This window comes from Salmo trutta, chromosome 7 (assembly GCF_901001165.1).
Source record: "Salmo trutta chromosome 7, fSalTru1.1, whole genome shotgun sequence".
Taxonomy (NCBI): Eukaryota; Metazoa; Chordata; class Actinopteri; order Salmoniformes; family Salmonidae; genus Salmo; species Salmo trutta.
In genome coordinates this window covers 55,127,984-55,143,442 of record NC_042963.1, presented here as the reverse complement: position 1 = coordinate 55,143,442, position 15,459 = coordinate 55,127,984, and the positions used below count along the sequence as shown (strand labels likewise).

The following is a 15,459-nucleotide window of genomic DNA, read 5'->3' as shown; positions in this document are numbered from 1 at the left end:
AATTTTTAGCGATTCAAAGTCTCAGCTGTCCCTCGGCCTCTTCTCCTCCTCTTTTAAACTTGTTGTTAGTTCAGCAGTCATCACCATCACTTCCTGTTGTCTGTCATGATGTCACTTCCTGTTTCCACTTTATCTTATCTGTCTAACATGTGACCACTTCCTGCTCCAGATTAACACCACTACAGATGAACGGGACCGGTCCAATCCATTCCGCTTCGCTAACATCGGCGTAGAGAAGTTCCTGGAGCTGAACTCTGAGCAGAACCATGACGACTACTGTCTGGCCTACGTCTTCACCGACAGGGACTTTGATGATGGTGTCCTGGGTCTGGCCTGGGTCGGAGCTCCTGCAGGTCCATGACACTTCCTTTTCACACACACATTACAGTTACACTTCTTACACCCTTGGTAGATCAACGGCGGATATTACACGCTGGAATGACAGACGTTGTCATGGAATCAGTCAGTCTTTCTGTCTTATGAAATTAGCCCTATTCCTGTCTTTTTATTATTGAGCATCTCTCCTACTTTCCCTTGATTGCTGAGTCTTTTTATTTGATAGACTTGTGTTATCCAGTTTTTTGTATTTCCAAATTTGGGTTCATCATTATGTGTTTATTAAAGGATAATCCTACCCCTCACTAATACCTGTCTGTCTGTCTGTCCATAGGGAGTTCTGGAGGGATCTGTGAGAAGAGTAAGCTGTACTCTGACGGGAAGAAGAAGTCCCTGAATACCGGCATCATCACAGTGCAGAACTACGCCTCTCACGTCCCTCCTAAAGTCTCACACATCACCTTCGCACATGAAATAGGACACAACTTCGGCTCTCCTGTGAGTTCGATTCATTATTTATTTAACTAGGCAAGTCAGTTAAGAACAAATTCTCATTTTACAATGACAGTCTACCCCGGGCCCAACCGTAACCAGGTTGTGTGTGATACAGCCTGGAATCGAACCAGGGTCTGTAGTGACGCCTCTAGCACTGAGATGCAGTGCCTTAGACCGCTGCGCCACTCTGGATAACCTAGGCTGATGATAGGAGATCTCATAGACTGTGTATACACAAGCAGCCCAAATCTTTATTTTTTTCCCCTCACTAATTGGTCTTTTGACAATATTTGGGCAAAAGATGAGAATTGGCCTGCCGTGTAAAAACAGCCATAGAGCTCTTCTTTCTCTGTTTATCTGCTGTCTTTACTGGATGTAGAGATGCAACAGGAAATGTCATGTCTGGGAGTTGTAGTTTTGGTGTTTGTGTAAACTGTTACGAGCCTGTGAATCTTTTTTTCCTTTGAGGACAATTTATAAAACTTTTATTTTGACAGGGAAGTCATACTGAGACTAGTTTTCTCTTTTACAGATGAGTCAAACACCAAATATATAACATTACAAAACATATTAAGAAAAACATACATTTTTATTTATTTAAGTAGGCAAGTCAGTTAAGAACAAATTCTTATTTACAATGACAGCCTACATCAGCCAACGCTGGGGCCAATTGCGCGCCGTGCTATGGGACTCCCAATCACGGCTGGTTGGATTTATCATCTCCGTGAAAACTGACCAAGGGGGACCAGAACATCTCATTTCAGAGAGCTCTGTGAGTTGCAACATAAAAACTAAAATCAGCTTTACTCTGGAGACCGAAGGGGCCTCCAGTGTTATCCAATCACAGCCTGAGACCAGGTTTGGTCATGTGTCTAAATTGAATTAATGATGATAGATAAAGTGCCTTTGGAAAGTTACAGCCTTCTAAAAATGTATTAAAGTTTTTTTCTTCTTCTTATCAATCTACACACAGTACCCCATAATGACAAAGCATTAAAGTTTGTTTGCTAATTTATTCAAATAATAACAAAAATCATATTTACGTAAGTATTCAGACCCTTTACTCAATACTTTGTTGAAGCACCTTTGGCAGCAATTACAGCCTTGAGTCTTCTTGGGTATGACGCTACATGCTTGGCACACCTGTATTTGGGAAGTTTCTCCCATTCTTCTCTGCAGATCCGCTCAAGTTCTGTCAGGTTGGATGGGGAGCGTTGCTGCACAGCTATTTTCAGGTCTCTCCAGAGATGTTAGATCGGGTTCAAGTCCGGGCTCTGGCTGGGTCACTCAAGGACGTTCAGAGACTTGTCCCGAAGCCACTCCTGCGTTGTCTTGGCTGTGTGCTTAGGGTCGTTGTCCTGTTGGAAGGTGAACCTTCGCCCCCAGTCTGAGGTCCTGAGCGCTCTGGAGCAGGTTTTCATTTCTCTGTACTTTGCTCCGTTCATCTTTCCCTCGATCCTGACTGCTGAAAAACATCCCCACAGCATGATGCTGCCACCACCATGCTTCACCGTAGGGATGGTGCCAGGTTTCCTACAGATGTGACGCTTGGCATTCAGGCCAAATCTGGGTGACATCAGACCAGAGAATCTTGTTTCTCACATCCCTGATCAAGGCCCTTCTCCCCCGATTACTCAGTTTGGCCGGGCGGCCAGGTTCTAGGAAGAGTCTTGGTGGTTCCAAACTTCTTCCATTTCAGAATGATGGAGGCCACTGTGTTCTTGGGGACCTTCAATGCTGCAGAAATGTTTTGGTACCCTTCCCCAGATTTGTGCCTCGACACAATCCTGTCTCGGAGCTCTACGGACAATTCCTTCTACCTCATGGCTTGGTTTTTGCTCTGACATGCAATGTCAACTGTGGGACCTTATACAGACAGATGTCTGCCTTTCCAAATCATGTCCAATCAGTTGAATTTACCACAGGTGGACTCCGATCAAGTTGTAGAAACATCTCAAGGATGATCAATGGAAACAGGATGCACCTGATAGTTTTAATAAATTAGCAAAAATGACTAAACTGTTTTTGCTTTGTCATTATGGGGTATTGTGATGTCATTATGGGGTATTGTGATGTCATTATGGGGTATTGTGATGTCATTATGGGGTATTGTGAGTAGTTTGCTGAAAAAATTATATTTAATCCAGTTTAGAATAAGGCTGTAATGTAACAACATGTGGAAAAAGTCAAGGGCTCTGAATACTTTCCATTATCCATTATTGATGTCACTTGTTAAATACACTAAAAAATCAAATAAAATTGTATTTGTCACATACACATGGTTAGCAGATGTTAATGCGAGTGTAGCGAAATGCTTGTGCTTCTAGTTCCGACCGTGCAGTAATATCTAACAAGTAATCTAACCTAACGATTTCACAACAACTACCTTTTTCACACAAGTGTAAAGGAATGAATAAGAATATGTACATATAAATATATGGATGAGCGATGGCCGAACGGCATAGGCAAGATGCACTAGATGGTATAGAGTACGGTATATACTTATGAGATGAGTAATGTAGGATATGTAAACATTATATGAAGTGGCATTGTTTAAAGTGGCTAGTGATACATTTATTACATACATTTTTCCATTATTAAAGTGGCCAGAGATTTGAGTCAGTATGTTGGCAGCAGCCACTCAATGTTAGTGATGACTGTTTAACCAGTCTGATGGCCTTGAGATAGAAGCTGTTTTTCAGTCTCTCGGTCCCAGCTTTGATGCACCTGTACTGACCTCGCCTTCTGGATGGTAGTGGGGTGAACAGGCAGTGGCTCAGGTGGTTGTTGTCCTTGATGATCTTTTTGGCCTTCCTGTGACATCGGGTGCTGTAGGTGTCCTGGAGGGCAGGTAGTTTTCCCCCGGTGATGCGTTGTGCAGACCTCACTACCCTCTGGAGAGCCCTGCGGTTGTGGGCGGAGCAGCTGCCGTACCAGGCGGTGATACAGCCCGACAGGATGCTCTCAATTGTGCATCTGTAAAAGTTTGAGTGTTTTTGGTGACAAGCCGAATTTCTTCAGCCTCCTGAGGTTGAAGAGGCTCTGTTGCGCCTTCTTCCCCACGCTGTCTGTGTGGGTGGACCATTTCAGTTTGTCCGTGATGTGTACGCCGAGGAACTTAAAACTTTCCACCCTCTCCACTGCTGTCCCTTCGGATAGGGGGGCTGCTCCCTCTGCTGTTTCCTGAAGTCCACGATAATTTCCTTTGTTTTGTTGACATTGAGTGAGAGGTTATTTTCCTGACACCACACTCCGAGGGCCCTCACCTCCTCCCTGTAGGCGGTCTCATTGTTGTTGGTAATCAAGCCTACCACTGTAGTGTCGTCTGCAAATTTGATGATTGAGTTGGATGCGTGCATGGCCACGCAGTCGTGGGTGAACAGGGAGTACAGGAGAGGGCTGAGAACGCACCCTTGTGGGGACCCAGTGTTGAGGATCAGCGGGGTGGAGATGTTGTTACCTACCCTCACCACCTGGAGGCGGCCCGTCAGGAAGTCCAGGACCCAGTTGCACAGGGCGGGGTCGAGACCCAGGGTCTCGAGGTTAATGACGAGTTTGGAGGGTACTATGGTGTTAAATGCTGAGCTGTAGTCGATGAACAGCATTCTTACATACGTAGGTATTCCTCTTGTCCAGATGGGTTAGGGCAGTGTGATGGCGATTGCGTCGTCTGTGGACCTATTGGGGCGGTAAGCAAATTGGAGTGGGTCTAGGGTGTCAGGTAGGGTGGAGGTGATATGGTCCTTGACTAGTATCTCAAAGCATTTCATGATGACGGAAGTGAGTGCTACAGGGCGGTAGTCATTTAGCTCAGTTACCTTAGCTTTCTTGGGAACAGGAACAATGGTGGCCCTCTTGAAGCATGTGGGGACAGCAGACTGGGATAAGGATTGATTGAATATGTCTGTAAACACACCAGCCAGCTGGTCTGCGCATGCTCTGAGGACTGTGAATGCTGCCATCATCTGTCAGTGTAGATGAAGGGGAGGAAACACGTTAAAGAAGGATCTTCAAGCCTTGAGACATTTGAGACATGGATTGTGTATGTGGGTCATTCAGAGGGTGAATGGGCAAGACAAAAAATGTAAGTGCCTTTGAATGGGGTATGGTAGTAAGTGCCAGACGCACCAGTTTGTGTCAAGAACTGCAACGCTGCTGGGTTTTTCACGTTCATCAGTTTCCTGTGTGTATCAAGAATGGTCCACCACCCAAAGGACATCCAGCCAACTTGACAACTGTGGGAAGGAGTGGAGTCAACATGGGCCAACATCCCTCTTGAACGCTTTCGACACCTTGTAGAGTCCATGCCCTGACGAATTGAGGCTGTTCTGAAGGCAAAAGGGGGGGGGGGGGGGATTCCTAATGTTTGGTGTACTCAGTATAGGAAGTTTTTGCATGAGTGCTTTGTAAATAAAAAGAAAGAAACCGACCTTGAACTTGTAAAAGAAACTGACCTTGAACTTATAAAAGAAACCGACCTTGAACTTGTAAAAGAAACCGACCTTGAACTTCAACTTCTTCACCAGCTCAGTGACATGTTTTAAAAAAATAAAAAATAATTTAATGACAGTTTGTCAACAGGCCAGATGCTAAGATATTTGTAGGAAGGATCTCGCTCATATTGTGTATCGTTCAAACTAGTCATTATAAATTAATTTAAGGCCTCCCGAATGGCGCAGCGGTCTAAGGCACTGCATTGCACTGTTGCGGCATCACTGGGGTTCGAATGGGAGTCCCATAGCGCGGCGCACAATTGGCCCAGCGACGTCCTGGTTAGAGGAGGGTTTGGCGGGGGGGCTTTACTTGGCTCATCGCGTTCTACCGACTCCTTGTTGTGGGCCGGGCGCCTGCAAGCTGATTTCGGTCATCAGTTGAGCGGTGTTTCCTCCGACACATTATTGGTGCTGCTGGCTTCCGGGTTAAGAAGCACGGCTTGGCGGGTCATGTTTCGGAGGACACATGACTTGACCTTCGCCTCTCCCGAGCCCGTTGGGGAGTTGCAGTGATGAGACAAGATCACATTTGGGGAGAAAAATTATAATAGTAAAATAAATTCATTTAAATCTGGGTTATGGGACCTAGAAAATGCATTTTGTTTGCATTGACCACTAACTTTAGCTCCAATAGTGACCTCTGCAGTCCTTGAAAATCAGATTTCAAATTTGAAAAGTATTGGCCAACCGATAGAGCAATGGAATACAACACTGCATCATTGTATTTACAGCATTACCAATGTTATTTATATAGATTGAAAACACTAGTGGGCCGAGTATCGAACCTTGGGGAACCCCTTTTTGATGTAACTCAAGGAACTCCGATTTCACCCCATCTACCTTGATGGCCTGAGTTCTGTCATTGAGATAATTATGAAACCATCGGAAGTACCCAACGCTATCAGGGACAGCTTATTCAAACGAATAACGTTGTGTACACACACGGGAGCATAATTATTTCTGTCTTCTAAGGCATTTGCAATGTAATTTACAACAAACATGGTAACCATTTAGTTTGTACTATGTTTAAATCTATTCTAAAATCTCATTTGTCTCCATCCATCCTCCCTCCCGCCCTACAGCATGACTCGGGGTCGGAGTGCACCCCGGGGGAGTCTAAGACCCAGGATAAGAAGGAGAAGGGGAACTACATCATGTACGCCCGGGCCACATCAGGAGACAAGCTCAACAACAACAAGTTCTCCGTCTGTAGTGTCAGGAACATCAGCCAGGTCCTGGAGAAGAAGAGAGGAAGCTGCTTTGTCGGTACGTTTCCCCTGCTGTCTATGGTGTTTGAGATTATTAGCCCTTAGTTTCAGATGGGAGTGTACTGTGTGTGTTTAAGGGGGTTTGCAGAATTCTGGAAACTTCCAAGGTTTTTTAGGAAATCGCTGTTGGAGGATTCCCAGGAATCCTTCAACCTGGATTCCCTGGAAAGCCTTGGAATTTCGGTAAAGTATAGATGTTTGGAAATCTACGCTGTGTCACAAATCAAATGTGTGTGTGTGTGTGTGTGTGTGTGTGTGTGTGTGTGTGTGTGTGTGTGTGTGTGTGTGTGTGTGTGTGTGTGTGTGTGTGTGTGTGTGTGTGTGTGTGTGTGTGTGTGTGTGTGTGTGTGTGTGTGTGTGCGTGTGTGTGTGTTCTACCTGCCCCCTTCATGCAGAGTCAGGCCAGCCCATCTGTGGTAATGGGCTAGTGGAGCCAGGGGAGGATTGTGACTGTGGATACAGCGATCAGTGCAGAGACCAGTGTTGCTATGACGCCGGGCAGCCTGACAACAGGAAGTGTAAACTAAAACCCAACAAAGTCTGCAGGTAAGATAAGGTGGCCCTTTTTAAAAAAAAAAAAGTTTTTTAAAGCTGCCATACAGTACAATGCTACTCTGTTCTAGTTTTTTTTTTCTTTCTAACCTGTAGTGCAGGAAGTGACACAAACTAAGGGAATAATCTCCTGCACACTTAGTTCCCATGCAAATGTCATGGGAATTAAATTACTAAAATTGCCATGGATTAAAGTGTGCAGAGGCTTATTTGAACCCTTTCCCCCCCCCCTCTCTCTCTCCCACCCCCAGTCCTAGCCAGGGTCTGTGCTGTACTCCTGAGTGCTTCTATAAGGGTCGTAATGAGAAGTGTCGTGAAGAGTCTGAGTGTGCCCATCAGGGCATGTGTAACGGCGGTACGGCTCAGTGCCCCACCTCTGAACCCAAGGCCAACTTCACCGCCTGTCACGGAGAGACTCAAGTCTGCCTCAACGGGGTGAGTGATTACTGGCCACCTTCAAGGTTGGGGTCAATTCAGAAAGTATACCCAATTCCAAATGTTCCTCTTTGAAAAGCATTGAAGAGAATTGGAATTTCAGTGTACTTCCTGAATTTCAGTGTACTTCCTGAACCCCCCTTCCAAACACTACTGTCTATCTGTTCCAATTTATCAGTCACCACATATGAAGTTCCCTCCCTCACAAGAAAACTTAAAGGCTGAGTGCTAATTCAAATCAAATTGTATTGGTCACATACACATGGTTAGCAGATGTTAATGTAAGTGTAGCGAAATGTTTGTATAACAAAGCCGTCACCTTGCCTCTGTTTTGAGTAAAAAGCTGAGGGATGGGCATGGAGAAATGTAACCACTCTCAAATTCATGGACAGAGCTATGGATGCAAAGGCTGACCATCCATGATACAACCATTACAGTTTAACCATGTTATGAGGCTCTACAGTGTTTGTTTACGTTGGCATTGTTTACAAACATTGGGGTCAAACAGACTTCTATGTTGGGTTCTGATGTGGTACGACAGTTGAGGCATTTATAAGTTCTATTCTTCAAGAATCAATGGGTCATATCATCAATTTATAAGTTCTATTCTTCAAGAATCAATGGGTCATATCATCAATTTATAAGTTCTATTCTTCAAGAGTCAATGGGTGAACATATCATCAATTTATAAGTTCTATTCTTCAAGAATCAATGGGTCATATCATCAATTTATAAGTTCTATTCTTCAAGAGTCAATGGGTCATATCATCAATTTATAAGTTCTATTCTTCAAGAATCAATGGGTGAACATATCATCAATTTATAAGTTATATTCTTCAAGAGTCAATGGGTGAACATATCATCAATTTATAAGTTCTATTCTTCAAGAGTCAATGGGTGAACATATCATCAATTTATAAGTTCTATTCTTCAAGAGTCAATGGGTGAACATATCATCAATTTATAAGTCAAAAAATGGATGTAGCAACTAAGGATTCTAGCTTTAATTAGTAATTGCTTGATGCTGCTTGACTGTAATATTGTATACTTTATCTCAAATACATTTACATTTTACATTTTAGTCATTTAGCAGACGCTCTTATCCAGAGCGACTTACAGTAGTGAATGCATACATTTCATTTCATGCATTTTTTATTTTTTGTTTTTTGTACAGGCCCCCCCCCTTTTATTACCAGGAACCTTTTTATTTGATTCACTTACAAATGCCTATGTTCAACCTTTAGCTACACATGTCTACAATTCCAAAATAAAATACACCTTAAATATAAAAGTAATTTGAGTTTGACCCTGTTGAAGCTCATCCCTTCCATTGTGCTCCTCCTCCAGGGCTGTTCTGGCTCCATCTGTGAGAAGTTTGGTCTGGAGGTCTGTACCTGTGCCAGCGTGGAGGGCAAGGACGAGACTGACGAGCTGTGCCACGTCTGCTGTAGCGAGAAGAGTGAGTCCTGCTTGTGTGTGTGTGTGTGTGTGTGTGTGTGTGTGTGTGTGTGTGTGTGTGTGTGTGTGTGTGTGTGTGTGTGTGTGTGTGTGTGTGTGTGTGTGTGTGTGTGTGTGTGTGTGTGTGTGTGTGTGTGTGTGTGTGTGTGTGTGTGTGTTGCCACCTCAGGTCTCTCTACCCCAAGGAGTGTGAGCACTACTTGTCTTAACCGGATCCCTGACATTAACATTACGTTTTAAGGGCATATTTCAGTAGTATTATGTCCTGACGTTAACATTAACATGTTTTAGGGGCAAATTTCAGTAGTATTATGTCCTGACGTTAACATTAACATGTTTTAGGGGCATATTTCAGTAGTATTATGTCCTGACGTTAACATTAACATGTTTTAGGGGCATATTTCAGTAGTATTATGTCCTTTCCAGAAGGGTTGCTAAATTCTAGATACTTTCCCAAAGTTGCTGCATTTTTCAGCATTCCCAGTTGGAGTATTCCCTCGTGATTCTGGGAATACTCCAATCCAGGTTTTCTGAAAAACCAAACAACTTTTCTGGAATTGTTCATCCTTACTTTACCACCTTGTATGACAACTACATTGTATGACAAGGTTTTTAAAGAGCTTTGAGATTATTTATGTAATGAATAGTTAGAATGTCGGATCAGTACCTGAAAGGTTGCTAGATCGAATCCCCGAGCTGACAAGGTAAAAATCTGTCGTTCTGCCCCTGAACAAGGCAGTTAACCCACTGTTCCCCGGTAGGCCTTCATTGTAAATAAGAATTTGTTCTTAACTGACTTGCCTAGTTAAATAAAAGTTTAAAAAAATAACTAAATGACTAGTGCTATAAAAGTTATTATTAGTTGATTGTCTTGTCTTGCAGTGGACCCCAACACCTGCAGCAGTACAGGCTCAGAGAAACTGGCCCGGTTCTTCAATAAGAAAATCACCACGCTGCCAGCGGGGTCTCCCTGCAACGACTTCAAGGGCTACTGTGATGTGTTCATGAGGTGTCGGCTGGTGGACGCGGACGGCCCTCTGGCCAGACTGAAGAAGGCCATCTTTAACCCTGAGCTCTACGAAAACATTGCAGAGTGGATAGTGGTACGTAGCTTACTGACTGACTGTGGTACGTAGCTTACTGACTGAGTGGACTGTGGTACGTAGCTTACTGACTGACTGGACTGTGGTACGTAACTTACTGACTGAGTGGACTGTGGTACGTAGCTTACTGACTGAGTGGACTGTGGTACGTAGCTTACTGACTGACTGGACTGTGGTACGTAGCTTACTGACTGGACTGTGGTACGTAGCTTACTGACTGAGTGGACTGTGGTACGTAGCTTACTGACTGAGTGGACTGTGGTACGTAGCTTACTGACTGAGTGGACTGTGGTACGTAGCTTACTGACTGACTGGACTGTGGTACGTAGCTTACTGACTGACTGGACTGTGGTACGTAGCTTACTGACTGACTGGACTGTGGTACGTAGCTTACTGACAGAGTGGACTGTGGTACGTAGCTTACTGACTGAGTGGACTGTGGTACATAGCTTACTGACTGAGTGGACTGTGGTACGTAGCTTACTGACTGAGTGGGCTTTGGTACGTAGCTTACTGACTGAGTGGACTGTGGTACGTAGCTTACTGACTGAGTGGACTGTGGTACGTAGCTTACTGACTGAGTGGACTGTGGTACGTAGCTTACTGACTGACTGGACTGTGGTACGTAGCTTACTGACTGAGTGGACTGTGGTACGTAGCTTACTGACTGAGTGGACTGTGGTACGTAGCTTACTGACTGAGTGGACTGTGGTACGTAGCTTACTGACTGACTGGACTGTGGTACGTAGCTTACTGACTGAGTGGACTGTGGTACGTAGCTTACTGACTGAGTGGACTGTGGTACGTAGCTTACTGACTGAGTGGACTGTGGTACGTAGCTTACTGACTGACTGTGATTCTGTCAGCTGACCAGAAAAGGTCACTATATTCCCATGAATGTAATTCTGACTTAATATGTATTTCACTGATTTTGGGAAAAAAAGAAAAAGTCAGTCAGACGCCATGCATGCATAAAGAAAACCATGGAGGACAGGAAGGCAAAGTGTTCCCATTTTGAACCAGTTCCTGTGTCTGAAGGTAGAACTCTGCCTACCCGGGAGGCCCAGAGAGCAAATCAAGTGCACCCATAGTCCTACCGCTGGGCAGTCAGATATCTCAGATCACCTGGTCTGCACAGTTTCCTCAAACCAGACACTGTAAAAAAAACTACACAGCAAAGTTGATACTGTGAGATTAAAAAGTTTCAGACCACGACTAGAGAGAGACTCAACGAATACAGCAAAGAGCTGCTGTTTTTATAAGTAACTTCATGTTTAAGTTGCTATTCAGCACAGTCAACACCTTGTTCAACACTTTTATAAGCCATAAAATGCACATTTTCCCTACTTTCACTCAAGCTACAACTAACACTGCAGCAGCATGAGTATAGCGACGTGTTTCCATAAGCTTTGTTGTCGATAAACTTGTGTTGTTGTGCTGAACTAAAATATAAATGAAACATGTAAAGTGTTGGTCCCATGTTTCATGAGCTGAAGTTAAAGATCCCAGAAATGTTCCTTACGCATAAAAAGCTTATTTCTCTCAAATTTTGAGCACAAATATGTTTACATCCCTGTTAGTTAGCATTTCTCCTTTGCCAAGATAATCCATCCACCTGACAGGTGTGGCATATCAAGAAGCTGATTAAACAGCATGATCATTACACAGGTGCACCTTGTGCTGGGGACAATAAAAGGCCAGTCTAAAAATGTGCAGTTTTGTCACACAACACAATGCCACATGTTTTGAGGGAGCATAGAATTGGCATGCTGACTGCAGGAATGTCCACCAGAGCTGTTGCTAGAGAATTTAATGTTAATTTCTCTACCATAAGCCGCCTCAACGTTGTTTTATAGAATTTGGCAGTACGTCCAACCGACCAGTCAGACGCATGCATAAAGAATACAATGGAGGATAACACAAAAAAACGATTGTATTTTCGTTGTGGACTCTAGTGGACAGATGTTGTTAGAAGTTGTGTGTTTATGAAAAATCTCAATTTGTGTGTGTTTTTCTTCTGGTTCCAGGCTCACTGGTGGGCAGTGCTATTGATGGGCATCGCTCTGATCATGCTGATGGCTGGCTTCATTAAGATCTGCAGTGTCCACACCCCCTCTAGCAACCCCAAACTGCCCCCACCCAAACCACTACCAGGTGAGTCTCCACACCCCCTCTAGCAACCCCAAACTGCCCCCACCCAAACCACTACCAGGTGAGTCTCCACACCCCCTCTAGCAACCCCAAACTGCCCCCACCCAAACCACTACCAGGTGAGTCTCCACACCCCCTCTACCAACCCCAAACTGCCCCCACCCAAACCACTACCAGGTGAGTCTCCACACCCCCTCTAGCAACCCCAAACTGCCCCCACCCAAACCACTACCAGGTGAGTCTCCACACCCCCTCTAGCAACCCCAAACTGCCCCCACCCAAACCACTACCAGGTGAGTCTCCACACCCCCTCTACCAACCCCAAACTGCCCCCACCCAAACCACTACCAGGTGAGTCTCCACACCCCATGCTGCAAATCTTCAAATGAATGGGTTGTGAAAAATGTATTTGTGAGGAGCAGAGAACTACAACAGTATGAGTGTTGTCAGAAATGGCCAGGTCGCCCTTGAAATAGAGGTGTTTTGACCTCTATGGATCTACCTGGTGAAATGAAGGTGTATAGACCTGTTCACCGGACGTGCTACCTGTCCCAGACCTGCTGTTTTCAACTCTCTAGAGACAGCAGGAGCAATAGAGATACTCTCAAAGATCGGCTATGAAAAAGCCAACTGACACTTACTCTTGAGTTGCTGACTTGTTGCACCCTCGACAACTACTGTGATTATTATTATTTGACCATGCTGGTCATTTATGAACATTTAAACATCTTGGCCATGTTCTGTTATAATCTCCACCCAGCATAGCCAGAAGAGGACTGGCCACCCCTCATAGCCTGGTTCCTCTCTAGGTTTCTTCCTAGGTTTTGGCCTTTCTAGGGAGTTTTTCCTAGCCACCGTGCTTCTACACCTGCATTGCTTGCTGTTTGGGGGTTTAGGCTGGGTTTCTGTACAGCACTTTGATATATCAGCTGATGTAAGAAGGGCTATATAAATACATTTGATTTGATTTGAAAAGAGAAACGCCTGTGAAAAGACAGGAATGTTCAGCTAAACCAGCGGTCACCAACCTTTTCCGAGTCAAAATGCAAGCCGAGACCTACCGCTCAGATTTAGTTTTAACTGGTGATGCACCGATATGACATTTTTGGCCGATACCGATATCCGATATTTTCCTTGCCTAAAAAACGATACCGATAGCCAGTATTTACAATTTTAGCGGTCTTTTAAGCATTCTAGTACAGTTAAATAGTTAACACACACACATGGACGCAGTGGTCTAAGGCACTGCATCTCAGTGCAAGAGGCGTCACTACAGGCCCTGGTTCGAATCCAGGCTGTATCACATTCGGCCGTGATTGGGAGTCCCATAGTGCGGCGCACAATTGGCCCAGCGTTGTCCGGGCCGTCATTGTAAATAAGAATTTGTTCTTAAATGACTTGCCTAGTTAAATAAAGGTCACATCACACACACCACACTGACCAAAAAGTTATTTTGTTGGCATTTACGTATGTCCCCATTACTAATAAAACATAATCAAAACCTATTTCTTTCACGTACTTGCTGTGCTGTTTCATTGTTCATTTGTTCAGTCGTTTCAGTCTCAACCAGGATTTCTATGGAACGCCGTTTGGGTCAAAAAAGATACATGTCAAATAACACAACATCTGTTTCAGTAGTTATAGTTAGCTAGCTAACTATATAGCTAGGTGTCATCATCTAAAAGAACCCTAATTTACAAGACAGTTCTTATTTGATTAATGGTGGTCGGACCCATCTATGTGAAGCTAGCCATAATAAGGATTAGCCACAATAGTGGACTTTGCGTTAGCCTTCAAAGTAAAAGTATGGCATAATTCTACTATTTGTGTTAATTTGCATTACTGTCAATGATATACTTTTATTTTGAAGGCAAACCGCAAATTCTACTATTGTGCCTAATCCTTATTGTGGCTAGCTTCACAACACATAACCCGTTCCTGTCGAGCGTCACTAGCCAAATGAAGCTAGCTGGCTGCATATAACGTTAGCTTTGGGCAACGGGGTTAAGTTGCTGACTAGCTATTTATTTTCATGAACTAAAGTTCAATTTCAATAGGCGAACAACAAGTGGCGACCTAGCTAATACTTACTCATAAGGATTCCTAAATCATTGCTAAGAATAATGAAAATGACCGCAGGTTCTACTGGTCATTGTTTTCAGGCTAGTTGTATTGGTGCTAGCTAGGTACCAAGCTAAAGCTAGCTACCCCAGAAGTTGCTGTCGAACAAATGATGCTTTATTACCAAAGCGGTATTGTAAACACATCGTTCGTGGCCGGTGTTTGCTTGTTTGCAGACTTTTTTGTACAGCTTTGACAGTGCTACTCTATCTTTTTTGACACACAAAGACCATAACTGCGTTCCATAGTATGTATGTCGTGAAGCTAATAGCAGTGACGCTATTACTGTGTAACTCCGGTAGGGCAACATCTGAACAATAGCGCACTTGGTAGTGTGTGCCGATGCTCGACCAGTCGGCGAAAGCCAACATCACCCACGACAGAGAACGGTTGATTGTAGGGCAATGAATTCCATTATCTTGGCTTTAATGGATTTCACCTTTGAGTTGTCTCGCTGAAATTTTGTTACTCTTTCAAATGACTGCTCGACTTGTTGACTGCTCGATCTACACAGCAGACATTGTGGTCTATGTTAGGGATGCTGTGTTGCACGTGTAGCGCAGCATTTTACGTGGCGTCATTACGTCATGTACCTACGTTATATAGGTATGCACGTCAGCTTTGACATCGGTTTTACACATCGGGGCATTAAACTAGACATCGGGCCGATACCGATACCGATATATCGTGCATCCCTAGTTTTAACCCTGACTTTAAAAAAAATGTAAGCCTTATGCAACATTGACCTATTTAAAAACAGTTCTGTAGAAATGAGGATTGTGCAGAAGGCTTATAGGCTCAATACATTATTACTGCATATTGTCTTTGCTTGAATTGCCCAGCCAGTGTTTTTTTTTTCTTTCTTCTAAGACCTTTTAAGGTAAAATGTAAGGTATATGATCACACTGGTAATAGATCGTCTGTTATATTACTTGTGAGGCACAGCTAAGTGATAACGTAATTTTCAGAGGTTAGGCTGCCTCTCGCTTGACTCACCGTCCCGCCGCTCTCCTCTGAGAAAAGGGTACACAGTCTTCCAGCTGATGG

General features: G+C 44.0%; 1 protein-coding gene across 2 annotated transcripts in view; it reads left to right on the top strand.

The window, feature by feature from the left end:
• The window catches only part of LOC115197708 (disintegrin and metalloproteinase domain-containing protein 10-like), a 47,842-nt gene that overhangs the window by 29,493 nt on the left and 2,890 nt on the right, over positions 1–15,459 (top strand). For both annotated transcript variants that reach the window (XM_029759483.1, XM_029759482.1), the window contains exons 8-15: positions 170–353; positions 671–834; positions 6,407–6,590; positions 6,988–7,138; positions 7,396–7,579; positions 8,927–9,038; positions 9,920–10,140; positions 12,168–12,294. In XM_029759483.1, the coding sequence (XP_029615343.1) occupies positions 170–353; positions 671–834; positions 6,407–6,590; positions 6,988–7,138; positions 7,396–7,579; positions 8,927–9,038; positions 9,920–10,140; positions 12,168–12,294 (1,327 nt within the window). The remainder of the gene's footprint in view (positions 1–169; positions 354–670; positions 835–6,406; positions 6,591–6,987; positions 7,139–7,395; positions 7,580–8,926; positions 9,039–9,919; positions 10,141–12,167; positions 12,295–15,459) is intronic.